The 17,956-nt window shown below is 43.5% G+C and overlaps 1 protein-coding gene across 3 annotated transcripts in view; it reads left to right on the top strand.

Annotated features, from left to right (window-relative positions):
* Positions 1-83: 83 nt before the first annotated feature.
* Positions 84-17,956, top strand: part of CDCA8 (cell division cycle associated 8) — a 43,566-nt gene continuing 25,693 nt past the window's right edge. The window contains exons 1-4 of one of the 3 annotated variants that reach the window (XM_075853252.1): positions 84-372; positions 1,862-1,902; positions 2,214-2,324; positions 7,016-7,144. In XM_075853252.1, coding sequence (XP_075709367.1) covers positions 2,228-2,324; positions 7,016-7,144 — 226 coding nt within the window. In that variant the 5' untranslated portion in view covers positions 84-372; positions 1,862-1,902; positions 2,214-2,227. Of the gene's footprint in view, positions 373-418; positions 442-1,861; positions 1,903-2,213; positions 2,325-7,015; positions 7,145-17,956 lie in introns of those variants that run through there. The other 2 variants (XM_075853251.1, XM_075853253.1) reach the window with 2 other exon arrangements.

Genomic DNA, 17,956 nt, shown 5'->3' with positions numbered 1-17,956 from the left:
TAGCTAAGAGACGCGCCCGGTATTACTCGCCCTCCTAATAATTGTAGCGAAAACCAAACCTACTGCAATTCCGTTCAAGAACGTGTCGAAAAACTATAATGCCTTGTCGTTCATGAAGGCTTTATAACTGATTCTCCATCGACTTCTATGGTGAAGGGGCGGGTAACAATTGAGATGCGGTTGGCAATCCATAAACGTGTGACATCCACAACATGGCCACAGCCGTACAACTCATTCCTATTGGCCTATAACAAAGGACGACCTTCCGGTACACACGTGATGTATTTGAGGGCAGCGATTGGCTATGCGCTGGCGGCGGATTAGTTTGAATGTTTTCTGTTGGTTTCCGGTTTTGCTGAACGACTCGTTGAGGTAAAATCCCGGGATATTTTTACGGTGTTACGATTATTCTACTTGTAACCGGGCTTAGTACAGTCAGAGGTCAGAATGATTGACGAGTTCTTAGGCCTAACATCGTCACGTAGGTCGCACTTCTGACGGTAGTGTCCCGGGACTTGGCCTTTACATAGGACTGTTATTGCAGATGCTGATAAATTGTTTGTTTATCGTTTGCACTGTATTTATAATATTATATAAAATATTTATTCTCAAGCTGCCAAGGTACATCTTGTTTGGTTAAAGAGGCTCTGTCACCACATTATAAGTGCCGTATCTCCTACATAAGGAGATCAGCGCTGTAATGTAGGTGACAGCAGTGCTTTTTATTTAGAAAAACAATTTTTACCACTTTATTAGCGATTTTAGATTTATGCTAATGAGTTTCTTAATGCCCAAGTGGGCGTGTTTTTACTTTCGACCAAGTGGGCGTTGTACACAGGAGTGTATGACGCTGACCAATCAGTGACCAATCGGCATCATGCACTCCTCTCCATTCATTTACACAGCAGCATCGCGTTCTTACTAGAACATGATCTGCAGCCACAGACCCAGACATGAACGTTCGTCCACTGTCCTGATAATGAATATACATGACCTCCAGCCTGGACGTCATGTGTATTCAGAATCCTGACACTTCTGAATCTTTTCTGTGAGATTTACAGCAAGGGAAACGAAATCTCGTTTATCTCCGTGATCTCGCGAGATTTCGTATCCGTTGCTGGAATCTCACAGAAAAGATTCAGAAGTGTCAGGATTCTGAATACACATCACGTCCAGGCTGGAGGTCATGTATATTCATTATCAGGACAGTGGATGAACGTTCATGTCTGGGTCTGTGGCTGCACATCATGTTCTAGTAAGAACGCGATGCTGCTGTGTAAATGAATGGAGAGGAGTGCATGATGTTGATTGGTCAGCGTCATACACTCCTCTGTACAACGCCCTCTTGGTCTAAAGTAAAAACACGCCCACTTGGGCATTTAGAAACTCAGCATAAATCTAAAATCGCTAATAAAGTGGTAAAAATTGTTTTTCTAAATAAAAAGCACTGCTGTCACCTACATTACAGCGCCGATCTCCTTATGTAGGAGATAGGCCACTTATAATGTGACAGAGTCTCTTTAATTATTGTCTGCAGATAGACTTCAGGGGTTCACATTAACCTTTTCATTTTCCTTTTACTGTGATTGGAAACAAAGCAGAACATGCCACCAATAGAGATCTGTTGTTTTCATATCACATTACAATTGTTGCAGATATCTTGTAGCTTATTTACACTAAACCCTTCAAAACTCCATACATACATCTGAGGAGTGGGCCCCTGGCATTACTAGGCTGCTAGAGGGGCCCATTGCATGGATAAAAGTTCACGGGATTGTGACGTGATCGCTGTCGTGGGACGTTCATTTGACCAGTGTCGGCTCCCCCGTTAATGTGCGCTTCCATGTTTTCTATTCAATAGGAGTGGGAAATAAGCCCCTGCCAGACACTTGTCCAGTCCCCGTAAGTATCAGGAGTCCTTTTTGTAGTAATGTTCCCTAAAATACCGTAAAGGGCTATGTTGTTTCCCATAAAACTATAAATGCCCTTCTGGACATTGTAGGTCTACATCTCTCATGTCTCTTGCTGGCTCCCTACTGCAGTGTCCTGGTCCCCCTGCTGGCCCTTTGCTGTATAGGCACACATGGGGGTATACCTATGGACTTTCCTAAGGAAGAACCCTTAAAATAATCAATAAACACAATCCCTAGTAATGTCCGGATTGAAAGCATTATTTATATCTAAGACTCCAATCTTTTTACGATAATTCTTAGGGACGTTGCTTATCATGGCGCCAGGAAAGAAAAGAGCCAACCGTGGACAGAAGACCCGTACTATGAAAAATGAGAAGTTGGCTTCCTTCATCAAGGACTTTGACAGTCGAGGTAAAGATGAGGGGGAGAATCTACCTGAGCAGACATGGACCGCAAAAACCGTCAACGGGTCCGTGGTTTACAGGCCACAAAATACAAACGGTTGTGTGGATGTAGCCCTGGATGGGATTGTCTGATCAGAGATAACAGAACTAGCGGCTATCTCACCATCTACAGTATAAGGCCGAATTCAGACGACTGTAGTATACGTCCTTATGACGACCGTTAAAACAATGGCAGTCACATGGGCGCATGTATCTCAATAAGGCTAATCACACATGTCCTATTTTGTAACGTTTTTACGGATCTCTCGATAGACTCAAGTTTATGGGTATCCGTGAAAACGGGACCCGCACGGGTGCAATCCAGACGTGAAAAACGTTTGTTTTTCACGTCCAAGTTTGCACTCGTTCGTGTGAATCTGGCCTTAGAATGACTTGTGTATTGACCAGAACAAACAACTGTATTCAGGATCTGTGTCACATATGAATACGGCGCCCATAGAATTTTGTGACTCTGATATATCTTCACATGCTCAGGTTTTGCATAGAAATTTTTCTCATGGATTCTGTGAAAAAAAACTAATTACAGGTATTCTACTTTATAAGGATTGATTCTAGGGGAGAACATGATGGCACGTAGGGTCCATACGGGTCTGTGCACATAGAATAGCAGTGTGCACGAGTCCTAAAGTTGTAAGTGAATGACAGTGTAAAATACAAAGGGGAAGTCCGAGAAATCTTCATGTATTATGATGTGGATTTTTCCTCTGATGTCACCCATTACAATAGGTGACATCTGTAGAAAATCTGTTTGATTCGCGAAGAGTTCCTCTCTAGAAGAGGTGAAATACTATAGCTTTTTTATTTCTTAGCAGACAGAGGCATTTTGTAAAAAGGTTATATATTCGGGAATTGCACTTTGAGCCTTTTCTTTCAGTCTGTTCATTATCCTAAGGCCCCATCAGCGCAGCCATGAGCATGTAATCTGTACGGACACCAGGCTCCCTAGTATGGAGCCTCGAGGCCTCCGTATGGTTCTCTCCTAGAGATGAATACCACCTGTCCTATTCGATCCGATAGAGCATGACACAATTTATTTGTACGGAACCCTCAGTAGGCCTTTGCCTGAAATCGGAGGCATACAAAGGCACTTCTATGGGTGCCCTTACATAGTTACATAGTTAGTACGGCTGAAAAAAGACACATGTCCATCAAGTTCAACCAAGGGACGGGAAAAGGGAAGGAAAAATTTCTACACATAGGAGCTAATATTTTTTTGTTCTAGGAAATTATCTAACACTTTTTTAAAGCCATCTACTGTCCCTGCTGTGACCAGCTCCTGCGGTAGGCTATTCCATAGATTCACAGTTCTCACGGTAAAGAAGCCTTGTCGCCTCTGCAGCTTGAACCTTTTTTTCTCCAGACGGAGGGAGTGCCCCCTTGTTTTTTGAGCGGGTTTTACAAGGAACAGGATATCACCATATTTTTTGTATGTGCCATTAATATATTTATATAAGTTAATCATGTCCCCCCTTAGTCGTCTTTTTTCAAGGCTAAATAGGTTTAATTCTTTCAATCTTTCCTCATAACTTAAATTCTCCATGCCCCTTATTAGCTTCGTTGCTCTTCTTTGTATTTTTTCCAACTCCAGGGCATCCTTTCTATGAACTGGAGCCCAGAACTGAACTGCATATTCTAGATGAGGCCTCACTAATGCTTTGTAAAGTGGCATTATTACATCCCTGTCCCGCGAGTCCATGCCTCTTTTAATACACGACAATATCCTGCTGGCCTTTGAAGCAGCTGATTGACACTGCATGCTGTTATTGAGTTTATGATTTACAAGTACACCCAGATCCTTCTCAACAAGTGAATCCGTCAGTGTAGCTCCCCCTAGGACATATGATGCATGCAGGTTGTTGGTACCCAGATGCATAACTTTACATTTATCTACATTAAACTTCATCTGCCAAGTGGACGCCCAAACACTGTTTGTTTAAATCTGCCTGCAATTCATGAACATCTTCCATAGTCTGAACTATATTACATAGCTTGGTGTCATCTACAAAAATAGAAATAGTGCTATTAATCCCATCCTCTATATCATTAATAAATAAGTTGAATAATAGTGGTCCCAGCACTGAACCCTGGGGTACACCACTTATTACCGGTGACCATTCAGAGAAGGAATCATTGACCACAACTCTCTGGATACGGTCCTTGAGCCAATTCTCAATCCAATTACAAACTATATTTTCTAAACCTATAGTCCTTAATTTACCCATTAGGCGTCTATGGGGGACAGTGTCAAATGCCTTTGCAAAGTCCAAAAACACTAAATCCACAGCGGCCCCTCTGTCTAGACTTCTGCTCACCTCTTCATAAAAACAGATTAGGTTAGTTTGACAACTTCTGTCCTTAGTAAAACCGTGCTGGCTGTCACTTATAATTCTATTTATTGTTCCATAATCCTGTATATAGTCCCTCAATAGCCCCTCAAACATTTTCCCCACGATGGATGTTAAGCTTACTGGTCTATAATTACCCGGGGAAGACCTAGAGCCCTTTTTGAAAATAGGCACCACATTTGCCCTGCGCCAGTCCCTTGGCACTATACCAGTCACTAGAGATTCTCTGAATATTATGAAAAGGGGGACAGAAATAACTGAACTAAGCTCTTTAAGAACTCTAGGGTGTAACCCATCTGGTCCCGGGGCCTTGTGCACATTTATTTTATTTAATTTAGCTTGGACCATATCTACATTCATCCAATTCAGTATATCAACTGATGTATTAACAGCACTGGCACCGGCTACATCAGCTGCTCCTTCTTCAGTTGTATATACAGAGCTAAAGAACCCATTTAGTAACTCTGCCTTCTCTTGATCCCCTGTGAACACCTCCCCAATACCATTATCTAGGGGTCCTACATGTTCAGACCTTGGCTTTTTTGCATTTATATGCTTGAAGAATTTTTTGGGATTTGTTTTACTATCCTTGGCCACCTGCCTTTCATTTTTGTATTTTTGCTGATTTTATTACATTTTTACAGATTTTATTAAGCTCTTTATATTTTACAAAGGCTACAGCTGTACCCTCAGATTTGTATTTTTTAAATGCCCTTTTTTTGTCATGTATTGCCCCTTTCACAGAAGGTGTAAGCCATGTGGGGTTTAATTTGAGTCGTTTATACTTATTACCTATAGGAATAAATTTTGCACTATAATAACTCAGAGTAGATTTGAAAATCTCCCATTTATCATTTGTACCATTATTTGACATTAGTTCTTCCCAGTCTATATCCTGAATTGCAGCCCTCATCCTGGGGAAATTGGCTTTCTTAAAATTAAGTGTTTTTGCCCTCCCAGCCTGCGTTTGTTTTTTACAGTATAGGTAAAATGTAACTATATTATGATCACTGTTACCAAGGTTTTCACGAACATTGACATTCCCAACAAGATCTGCATTATTAGAAATGACCAGATCCAACAGAGCTTCACCTCTAGTCGGGTCTTCCACAAACTGGCCCATAAAATTTTCCTGCAACAGGTTGAGGAAATGTCTCCCCTTTGCAGTTGAAGCCGAACCATGACACCAATTAATATCCCGGAAATTAAAATCTCCCATTATCACTACAGTACCCGCCTGTGCAGCCCGCTCCATCTGTTTATATAGCTGAACTTCCATCTCCTCAGTTATATTGGGGGGTCTATAGATTACACCAAAAGTAATTTTTTCAGTGTTTACCTCCCTTTCTAGTTCCACCCACAAGGTTTCAACCTCCTCACAGTATTCACCCACTATTGTCTCTTTCACACTCGCCTTCATATCACTTCTCACATACAGACATACACCACCACCTTTCCTATTTGTCCTGTCTTTCCGAAAAAGTGTAAAACCCTGTAGATTTACAGCCCAGTCATGTGAAGAGTCCAGCCATGTTTCAGCAACACCAACTATATCTATATTTTCTTCCAGTATCAAGGCCTCCAGCTCCCCCATTTTGCTTGCTAGACTTCTGGCATTTGTGAACATACACTTTAACTTGCCTGTCAGTTTTTCACTTTTATTATCAGAAATGTGATTTGACATTAATCGGGCCTTTTTATTTACACTGATGTTTTGTAACGAAAGGATCTCCTTATCTTGTTGTCTAGTCCTCTCCCCACATTCTGTTTCTCCCCCCACCAATATAGTCTGACCCCTCTCTAACCTGGCTATCCCTTTTTTTTCCTACATTGACCTCCCTCCTCAGCCCTAGTTTAAATACTCTGCCACCCCAGCTAGAATTCTCTCCCCCAGCACAGCGGACCCCCTTCCATTTAGGTGCAAATCATCTGCAGAATACAGTTTGTACCCCAATGCCCTATTATGGCTCTGCCCAAAATGGAGCTGTAACACAGCCATGTGTGTGAAGTCTTAATAGCACCGTTTTAGTGGGAGCACTCTGATAGGAAGCCATTCAGGTAATCTGTTTATACAGTACGTTGAAAAGTATTTAAAACTTGTAGTCGTAGAGGAACTTCAGGAAGAAGGTGCAAAATGAAATATTAACACAAAACATGTTACTTCAAATTTTATTTTTCGACCTGGAATTTCTTAATTTTGTTTTATTTATTTTTTTTCAACTCCATGTTTTTGTTTCTGATCTAAAATTCTGTACTGAGAAAAAAGTGCCATCATTTTGTTTTTTTCTTACAGTCAACGTGATAGTGGAAGAATTAAAAGCAAAGATTGTGACTGATCAGAAGGAAGTGGACAACTTGTACAATATAGAAATCATCAAGCTCCCCGTAGCCATCAGAGAGATGTGCTGGATTGATTATTTCGGTACTTTTATCTGAATTCTTCTGCTCCCTTAGAAATTCATAGCTCTTCCTCCTATAACACATCTGACTTGTGATTCATTTAATTGGCTGTTTAGGCTTTGTATAGTTTTATCTCTTCAATAGTTTTAAAATCTTTTACATATTGGGCCCCATGTATACAAACTACAGAATTCTACCCATAATACCACAGAAACCCATCTGGTTCCAGCTTTTATCTTCTTAGAACTTATTTTAAATTGAAAGAGATCAGATTGTTTTTTATGGGGGACACTTTCAGATCATGTGCAGCAGATATTTTCCGTTACACAGATTGGTTGAAATTTGTGGCAAAATCATGTGGGTTTGTCTGCAGCTTTGTCTTTTTGCATAGCAATGTGTGAAATCTGCGGCAAATTTGCAAAAGAATGCAGCATGCTGTCAATGTTAAAGTCCCCAGGACGCTCGCTAAACTAGGGCTGGGCAATTATGACCTAAATCAAAATCATGATTAATTGAACGTGTAACCTTGAATATGATTTAGGCCACACCCTTTTGCATGCCACGCCATTGAATTAGTGTTTATCCCCTGAGCCTTCTGTATATTACTGTATATAATATATCTCCTGACACTGCCCCCACACAGTATATTGCCCCCATAGTGCTCACCACGCCGTATAATGCCCCCATAGTGCTCCCCACGCCGTATAATGCCCCCATAGCTGCCTCCACGCCGTATGATGCCCCCATAGCTGCCTCCACGCCGTATGATGCCCCCATAGCTGCCTCCACGCCGTATGATGCCCCCATAGCTGCCTCCACGCCGTATGATGCCCCCATAGCTGCCTCCACGCCATATAATGCCCCCATAGCTGCCTCCACGCCGTATAATGCCCCCATAGCTGCCTCCACGCCGTATGATGCCTCCACGCCGTATAATGCGCCCCATAGCTGCCTCCCCGCCGTTTAATGCGCCCCATAACTGCCCTCCCCGCCGTTTAATGCGCCCCATAACTGCCCTCCCCGCCGTTTAATGCGCCCCATAACTGCCCTCCCCGCCGCATACTGCGCCCCATAACTGCCCTCCACACAGTATAATGCCCACGTAGCTGCCTCTACATAGTATAATGCCCTCTTAATTGACTTCAACACAGTATAACGCCCCTATAGCTGCCCTCACTCGGTATAATGCTCCCATAGCTGCATCCCACACAGTATAAAGTCCACAATAGCTGCCCCCACGCTGTATAATGCCCCCAGAGCTGCCCCCAATAGTGCCTGATAAAAATATTAAAATGCGTGTACACCCAACCCCGTTCCAATGACGAGTGGAGGAGATCCCTCTGGTCTGTGTAGCTCGGTGCAGACGGGCGCGATGACGTCACTGCCTCGCGTACCCTTCTCTACCACTGGATTCAACTGTATCTGGATACTGAAGATGCAGATACAGTTTAACCCCTTAGTGACCACTAATACGCCTTTTCACGTCGGTTACTAAGGGGCCTTAGGCTAGGCTGACGCCTTTTCACGTTCGCCTAGTCTAAGTCCTGCACGGGTCTCCCGTGCAGGCTGGAGCCGGGGCTCTGCTGTCTGATGACAGCTGAGCTCCTGCTCCAACGCCTGCGATCGAAGTTTACTTCGATCACGGCCGTTTTACCCGTTAAATGCCGCCGTCAATAGCGACCGCGGCATTTAACTTTGTTTACAAAGGGAGTGAGCTCCCTCTGTCACCCATCGGCGGCCCGCGAATGCAATCGCGGGTCTCCGATGGGGTGTCATGGCAGCCGGGGGCTTGATAAAAGCCCCCAGGTCTGCCCTGGACATATTCCTGTTAGGACGCGCCGGAGGCACGTCCTAACAGATTGCCTGTCAGATTTACACTGACCGGCAATAATGCTCTGGTATACGAAGTATACCAGAGCATTATAGCAGCGATCTGAAGATCGCACAGTAAAGTCCCGTAGTGGGACTAGTGAAATAAATAATAAATGTGAAATAAAGATTAATCATAAAAGTTACAGTAAAAAAATAAATCAATTTTTTCCAATAAAAAGTGGTTTTATTTAAAAAGTGTAAAAAAATAAATAAAAGTACACATATGTGGTATCGCCGCGACCGTAATGACTCCATTAATAAAGTTAATATGTAAATTTAAACCGCAAAGTGAACACCGTAAAAAAATAACGCAAAAAACAATGGCGAAATTGCAATTTTTTTCCATTGCTCCCCAAAAAAGTCATAATAAAAATGAATCCATAAGTTCCACGCACCCCAAAACAGTACCATTCCAAACTACGTCTTGTCCCGCAGAAAACAAGCCCAAAAAATCACTACATTGATGGAAAAATAAAAAAATTACGGCTCTTGGAAAGCGACGATGCAAAAACAAATAATTATTTTTTTTTTTTTTAATCAAACAAGTTTTTATTGATAATACAACATCAGTTATACAGCCTTTACATTTCTTACAGTACTTTACAGAAAACATATAAAATTAACATAACATCACTTAAGTAGTGCAAAATTTCTTCAAGTACTTTATGGCATGTATACAACATCTTTGGTTATACCATCACCTATTTCTCCCTCCAACTGAACTACCCCCCTCCCTTGCAGTACCCCCTCTCTTCCCTGATTTTTCCACCACTCCTCCTCCGTGTCTCTTTCATAGTAAACCGATATTTCACCAGACCTTAAACATGTATATGTGCCATCCCTCCTCCAAATCTTATCTAGTGATCCGCATTGCCATAGGCTTGTACCCATTTACCCCATTGTTTCTCGTATTTCTGAATTGTCCCTCTTTTCAGATATATCCGCTGTTCCAGTGATACCGTGTGGTTAACATACCCAACCAGTTCAGCTACCTCCGGGGGATCCGCCTGCAGCCAATATTTTGCGATTAGTTTCCTAGCATGATACAAAATCTTTTTAATAGACATTAGCTCCATTCCATCCCCTCCTTCCTCCCCAATGCAGCCCAGTAAGAATATTTTAGGTTCTATTGGGAAATCTCTCCCATATACTTTAGACACCACACTTTTAACTTCCCTCCAATAGCCTTCTAGCAGCGGGCAGCTCCAAAACATATGTTTTATGTCCGCCCCATCAAACATACACCTGGGACATTCCTTAGTTGATCTAATGCGCATTTGCCATAGCACCTTAGGCGTCCTATACACCCTGTGTAATAGAAAAAGTTGTGACCTCCTGTGCGTTACACTAATAGAGAGTTTTTTAGATGATCCCAGTATCTCCTCCCAGTCTTCATCCCCTATGGGTCCTACATCCTCTTCCCATTTACGTCTGATTTCCACCAACAGGTCTCCCAGAAAACAAGAGAGTAGCGTATTATATAGCACCGAGATAATCCCTTTAGTGTCCTTTGCCCCTAGTACCCGCTCCATCCCTCCCATGGTGGAACAGCTCAAATCCACCAGTCTCTCTTGAGCCTGCGCCGCATGCCTTAATTGAAGATATTGGTAGAACAGTCGGTGTGGGAGTCCAAACTCCTCCTGTATTCGAGCAAAGGGCTTAAGAACACCTCCCTCATACAGCTGGTACACATATCTAATCCCCGCCTGTTCCCAGTCTTGAAATCCTTCCAGCATATTAAATTCCCATAGGTATGGATTGCCCCATAAAGGCATATAGTTGGAGCATCCCGTGGCCCCCAATAATTTCTTACTTTCCCACCAAACTCTATGTATTAATAGTAAAGTCGGCTTTCCTCTTGCCTCCCTCCTTAATTTATGAGATTCCATGGCCTCTAATACATCCGTTCTCTGACCCATATAATACACCAGTTTCCCACTAGAATCCCACTCCTCCCTATTCTTCCAGCCCTTAAAGAGTTGTAATTGGGCCGCTAGATAATATATCCATGCATTCGGAATAGCTAACCCTCCCTGTTCCACTGGTAGTTGTAGTTTATCCAGTTTTATCCTGGGGATCCCCCTTTTCCACACCAAGTCCCTAAACAAGTTGTGGATTCTTCTGAACCAGTATTTAGGCAACCACACTGGGGCATTGTGCACCACATAAAGAATCTGGGGGATCAGAATCATTTTGATGAGATTTGCTCGACCCAGTGCTGACAGTGGTAGCCCGAGCCATATTTTGATCTTATCCGTGAGTTTGTTCAACAATGGTATCACATTTAGTTCAATAAAGTCCTGCACCCTCGCCGATATCATGATTCCCAGATACTTAAATTTCTGTACGCACGGTACCTCAACTCCTCCAATCACCAACGGCGTATCTACTGGCTGGAGTGGCAACAACACCGACTTATTCCAATTAATTTTTAGTCCTGAAAATCTACCGAAGCGCTCCAATACATTCATTATTACTGGCAATGAGTAATTTATTTCCCCCAAGAACATCAAGATATCGTCCGCATATAATGCTATGCGCTACTCCAGCTCCCCACACCGAAACCCTTCTATCCCTGGATGCTGTCTTACCATATTGGCTAGGGGTTCAATTGCCAACGCAAATAGTAGTGGCGAAAGTGGGCATCCCTGTCGCGTCCCCCTCTCCAGTCTGAAGGAATCTGACATCCTTCCATTTGCTCTTATCCTAGCTACCGGCTCCTTATATAATAATTGTATCCATTTTATAAATTTCTTTCCAAAGCCAATCCGTTCCAAGACAGCCCACAGATACCCCCACTCCACACTATCAAACGCCTTGGCGGCATCTAAAGACAGCACTGCTCTACACCGTGCATCCGGAGCATCTGTCTGCAAATTCAGGAAAAGTCTACGTAGATTAACTGCCGTAGAGCGCGATGGCATGAATCCCGACTGATCTGTCCCCACAATTTTAGTCACTACTCGCGACAGCCTATTAGCCAGTACTTTCGCTAAAATTTTAATGTCCGTGGTTAATAGAGATATCGGTCTGTATGAGTCAGGTTGTTTCCGGTCTTTCCCTTCCTTGGGGATTACGACTATAACAGCTTCATACATTGTCTGCGGTAAACGCCCCCTGGTGAAACTATCCTGGAACACTTCCAATAACTCCGGCAGAACCGTCTCCCCATATGCTTTATACAATTCAGTTGGTATACCATCTATCCCTGGAGCCTTTTCGTTTGCCATAGAAATTAACGCTTCCTGTATTTCCTCTAGCGTAATTGGCTCTTCCAATCCCTCTCTCTCCTCCTCCCCCAGGGTAACCCATGTCATTTCTGCCAGATATTCTGACAGCAGATCCTCCGAGTAGTCCACCTTAGTACAATACAGTTCCTTGTAAAATGATGTTAACACCTCTAATATATCCCCTGTTTCTCCAACCAGAGTCCCATGCACTGTCTGCAGCTGATGAATAAACGCACTTTCCCGCATCGGCCGTGCCATATTTGCTAACAGTCTGCCCGCCATTTCACCCTCCTCATAGTATTTTTGTTGTAAGAATAGTCTTTTATTAGCCGCTTGCTCCAGCTGATGTTCCCTAAGCAATTTCTGAGCAACCTTCCATTGGGCTAGTGTTTCCGCAGTGTTATTAGTAACGTGCCTCTCCTCTGTTACTGTGACCCTATCTGTCAAATGTTGACCCATTTGTCGCGACTTAGTTTTAATGAGCGAGATCTCCCGTATATACACTCCCCTTATAGTCGCCTTCATAGCATCCCATAAAATATCCATAGGGACCGTACCTTTATTAAATTCAAAGTATTCTTGCAGACTCATATTTATTATCTCCTCTCCCACTAACCGTATCCAGAACGGATTTAACCTCCAGTGCATTCTCAACCCCCCCATCTCTGAGCTTGTTCGGAGCTTAAGTAACATTGGGGAGTGATCAGACAGTGCCCGTGGTAAATATTCCACCCCTTCCACACATTCCATCCCCATTCCATTATTAAACATTAGGTCTATTCGTGATAATGATCCATATGTAGATGATACACACGAATACTGCGTAGTAGAGGGCCATTTTGCCCGCCAAATATCTGTAAACCCAGCCTCCATCATGTACTTTCCGAATCTCGTCAGGCCAATATCTCCCACCCCTCCCCCTTTTGGAAATTTATCCCACCCTTTATTCATTATGTTGTTGAAGTCTCCCATCAATATAGTCGGTATCATAGGCCACCCAGCCAGTTTCTCCAGCACCTCTCTCATCGGACCCACAGAATACGGGGGAGGCACATACAACACCACAATTATACATTCCCAGTTAAACAATTTACAGTGCACCCCAACATATCTACCTGCCCTATCTTTAAAGGAATCTATACAGCTAAAAGGCACATCCCTATGAACCAGGAGACTAACCCCCCTTGAGTATGTAGAATGAAAGGAGTGAAAACTATGTCGAATCCAAACCCTATGCGCTTGCTGCACCGTGTCAATAGTAAGATGAGTTTCCTGCAAACCCATCACTCCAGCAGACTGTCCTTTCAGGTATTCAAAGATAGCTCGCCTTTTTGTTACCTCCCCCATACCTCTCACATTCCAGGACAGAAGATTTACCCTACCCCCCATCTGAATCTTTTTTGCATTTGACAGTGGCTATTTCCATTACTCCCAATGACAATCAGAGCGTACTGCGTTTCAAACTCCCTTTCCCTCCCAAACATCCCCCCTCCCCCCACCCCCTCCCACTCAACTTTCCATAAACCTACCCTCCTCAGAGGGCCTGGGCTGATGAAGAAAACTTCACCACCATGACCATACAGCTTCCCTTTCACATTGTAGAAATCCATCTGTTTCCACAATTTAACCTCCAAAACCAAGAACCTCCCGCCACCTTCTCCTCAATAAACAAGTAACATTTTTATGACTCCTACATTCAATTCTGCCTTTAGACTGACAGCATCTTTCCTCTCCTCCCGCCAACAATGAGATATAGACATCATCTTAACAAAAATCAACATATAAATGCAGAAAATAATGCCTTATATTCCTGCGCAAGTCCTCTTCCTTCCACCATAGCAGAGTCCCGACTTCACCCATCCATTTGTTGATCACGCCGCCGCTTCCTCCGGATCATGTCGTAGTCGAGCCTCGTGACTATCCAACCACCGTAACGCATCTTTCGGATTTTCAAAGAACTGTACGGATCCTAATGCCGCCACTCGGAGCTTAGCCGGATACAACATGGAGTACTGAACTCGAAGATTCCTCAGTCGTCTTTTAATGTCCAGAAATTGCATCCTCCGTTTCTGTATCTCCGCAGAGAAATCTGGATAGAACGACACTTTCACCCCGTTCACTCTTATATCTTGCCTTTCTCGAGCCTGTCGAAGAATCAGATCTCTGTCCTTATAATGAAGCAATTTCACTAGCACCGGTCTCGGTGGCCTCCCAGGTGGGCCCGGTCGTGTGGGCACTCTATGAGCTCTTTCCACCGCAAACAGTGGGGTCAGCGATTCCTTGCCAAAAACCTCCAGTAGCCATTTTTCGAAGAAAGCATCTGGATTGGACCCCTCAACTTTTTCAGGGATGCCCACCATCCTGACGTTATTTCGACGCAAGCGGTTCTCCAGGTCATCGGTTTTTGCTAAAAGATACGTAACATCCACCGCCACAGCATTCACGTCTCTTCTCATAGGCAGCATACTGTCTTCTATTTCGCTGACTCGACCCTCCACCGCTGTCGTGCGTTCCGACACTTTTTGAAGATCATGCCGTATTATGGACAAATCTTCCTTAATTGCCCCCACCTGGCAGGTAAGTTTAGCTAGCGTGCTATTGCTCAGGCTTACCGCCGAGAAAACATCTGCCAGCGTTGGGCCCGGTTTGTCCAGGGTCTGTACACCTCGATCCAATCCTCCTCCTAAGTCATCTGCAACAGTCTCCCCATTCTCTTCCTCCTCTGCCTCCATTTGCGCTCGCAGCGGTTCAAATCTAGAGCCAGAACGGCCAGCCTGCTCCTTCCCTCCATCCGCCATCCTTTCCCTCTTATCACTGTTCACAGGGGTTTTTCTGGCAAAGCGTTCCAGCCGCGATGCCGCCGCCCCTCTCACATCCCTGTTCACTGCATATGAGCACATGTCAGCGCCATCTTGCGCCCCCAGCTCACCGTCCTCTGCCGTCCTGGATCTCCTGGATCGGGTCATCACAGCCTCCGATGCGTCCAGAATTTTGTCTCCCTGATCACCACGATTTCCCCTCTCTCCTCAGGTATGTCTCCGGTAGGAGAAGTGAGTCTTTAGGATGGTTCTGTAGGATATCGGCAGCGGGAGCTCCGGTTTATGCTTCCTTTCACATGAGCTGCTAAGCCACGCCCCAAAAACAAATAATTTTAGTTCAAAAGTGTTTTTATTGTGCAAAAGTCGTAAAACATAAAAAAACCTCTACATATGTGGTATCGCCGTAATCGTACCGACCCATAGAATAAAGGTAACATGTTATTTATGCTGCACAGTGAACGGCGTCAATTTAAAAACGCATAGAATAATGGTGGAATTTCAGGTTTTTTTTATAATCCCCCCCCAAAAAAAGTTAATAAAAGTTAATAAAAATTATATGTACCCAAAAATGGTGCTATTAAAAAGTACAACTAATCCCGCTAAAAACAAGTCCTCATACAGCTATGTAGACGAAAAAATAAAAACGTTATATCTCTTTGAATGCGACTATAGAAAAACGAATAAAATAGCTTGGTCATTAGGGCCTAAAATGGGCTGGTCACTAAGGGGTTAAACCGAAATTCATTGATTAATTGTGCTGAATTTCGATTATTTTTCGATTACGGTAATTGCCCAGCTCTACTCTAAACCCTTTTCCCTTGCGCTGTACACTTCAGTGCAAATTTTCAGCTTGGAATTTACAGTGAAAATCTGCAAAGTGTGTCAATGAGGCCTGCTCTGTTTTGCATTGATTAATGTTATCACGGTGTTCACACTTTCTAGGGCCCATTCACACGAACGTGAACAACGTCCTTATGCTGCGCATGGAAACCACGCACAGCACACGGACCCATTGATGTCAATGGGGCCGTTCACACATGCGTGAGTTTTCACGCAGCCATAATCCGCTGTGTGAAACTCGCTGCATGTCCTATATTGGTGCGCTTTCACGCACCTACGCGCCCATTGAAGTCAATGGGTGTGTGAAAACTTCACACCGATACACATCAGTGTGCGGTGCGGGATTTGCGCATCAATTCCATTTAAAAAAAAAATAGATGTGCTTTGTGAGTGCGTGAATAACGCATGCCACTCGCAGAGCACACTTATGCATAATGCAACACACAAGGACCAGATTCACACACTTTTTTTTTTCACACTCGTGAATGTGATACACCTGTGTGAATGTAGCCTTATTATAGACTAGGACCAGTGACTGAGATCATGCTGGGAGTCTTACATTTCCAGCAGCTGGAGGACACAATACTCTGGTATAGAGTAGTTTTAACAAACTGAAATACTACATGTGATCAATAGGGTTGCACGATGCATCAAAATAGCTATACTATTTTGATGCCATGCACCCGCGCAGCTTAGTAATGTAATACATGAATGTAGTCAGAGCGGGGCTGCGGCTGTCTAATACAGTCATTGCCCCGCTCCTGACAAGATGTGCGTGTGCGGTCAGCATGATGTGATACAGGCTGGCGCTGCACTAATGGGTGTTGACACTGAAGACCGAGAATATGGCAGTTGCACTGCAAAAAACCCCCATGCTCTGCCTTCAGTGCCGGAACAGCCGCTCGTTAGTGCAGCAGCGGCCGCATCACTTTATGCTGACCGCGTGCGCACACTTGTCAAAAGCGGGGCAATGACTGTATTACACAGTCGCAGCCCCGCTCTAACGGCGGAGATAAGAGAAACCTCTGATCGCCTCCGTTTTCCTCAAATTCTGCGATCAAAGCTGACCACAGAATTCAAGGGGAAAATGAGAAGGGGGATGCCCCTTTGATCGGGTCACAGGGAATTCCTGTGACGCAATTGAGGGACATACCATATATGGGCAGACAGCCCAGGGTCCATTGAAGGACCCCAGAATTGTCTGACCATATTTCCTGTTAGGGCCTACTTAGTACACAGGCAGTTGTTAGGACATACCTATCAGTACACAGGCTAATGTACTGGCGTATAGATATATGATACTACATTAAAGTTTAAAAAAGTGAAAAATTACACAAACACATTTTTTTTTACAATAAACATTAAAATAACTCTCACTACATAAAATACACATTCTGTATCGCCGCGACCGTAATAACCTGTACAACAAATTCCTAGAGTCATTTATGATGTGTTCACTGTAAAAAAATAAAATAAAAGCTGCTTTTGTTCACTAATTGTGTCACGTGGTGTTATGAATTTTGAACCTCCATGTGCCTCACATTAATAGTAATTAATCCCATCGTGTACCTCACACATTAACATTAATGTTGTCTATTATGACAGTGCCGTACATGATGGGGTTAATTACTAATAATGTGAGGCAGATGGAGGTTAAAAATTCATTGCACCTCGTGCCTCACATCAGAACATGAATGGACTTTTTATTATTGTTGGCATGGTATAGAGAATCACAATACTACACAAAGTATCGGTATCAAAGTCTACATTCTGGTATCGTGACAACTCGTGATCAACACCAAGTGCATCATGCAATAATTCTTTCCCTGGGAAATAGTTCTCATTCGTAAAGATTTTTACAGTCCGCCATAACCATTATTGGATCACAACTTGCATCCTCCGATAATTGTAGTGTTTTAGATGTTCTCTGCTCACGCTGGCTTTATGGAGTTCGTCAGGTTTCCGTCTGTTGTTCCTTGTTATTTTTGTCAACAAGAAAACGCAGTCTGCAGCACGTATTTTTATTTTTTTTGCTGTCAAAAATACCAGAAGCCAGACGGACGATATTAAAGT

Source organism: Rhinoderma darwinii, chromosome 2, assembly GCF_050947455.1.
Source record: "Rhinoderma darwinii isolate aRhiDar2 chromosome 2, aRhiDar2.hap1, whole genome shotgun sequence".
In the NCBI taxonomy this organism is placed as follows: Eukaryota; Metazoa; Chordata; class Amphibia; order Anura; family Rhinodermatidae; genus Rhinoderma; species Rhinoderma darwinii.
Note: the sequence above shows the minus strand (reverse complement) of the source record. Positions and strands in the feature narration are given on the sequence as shown.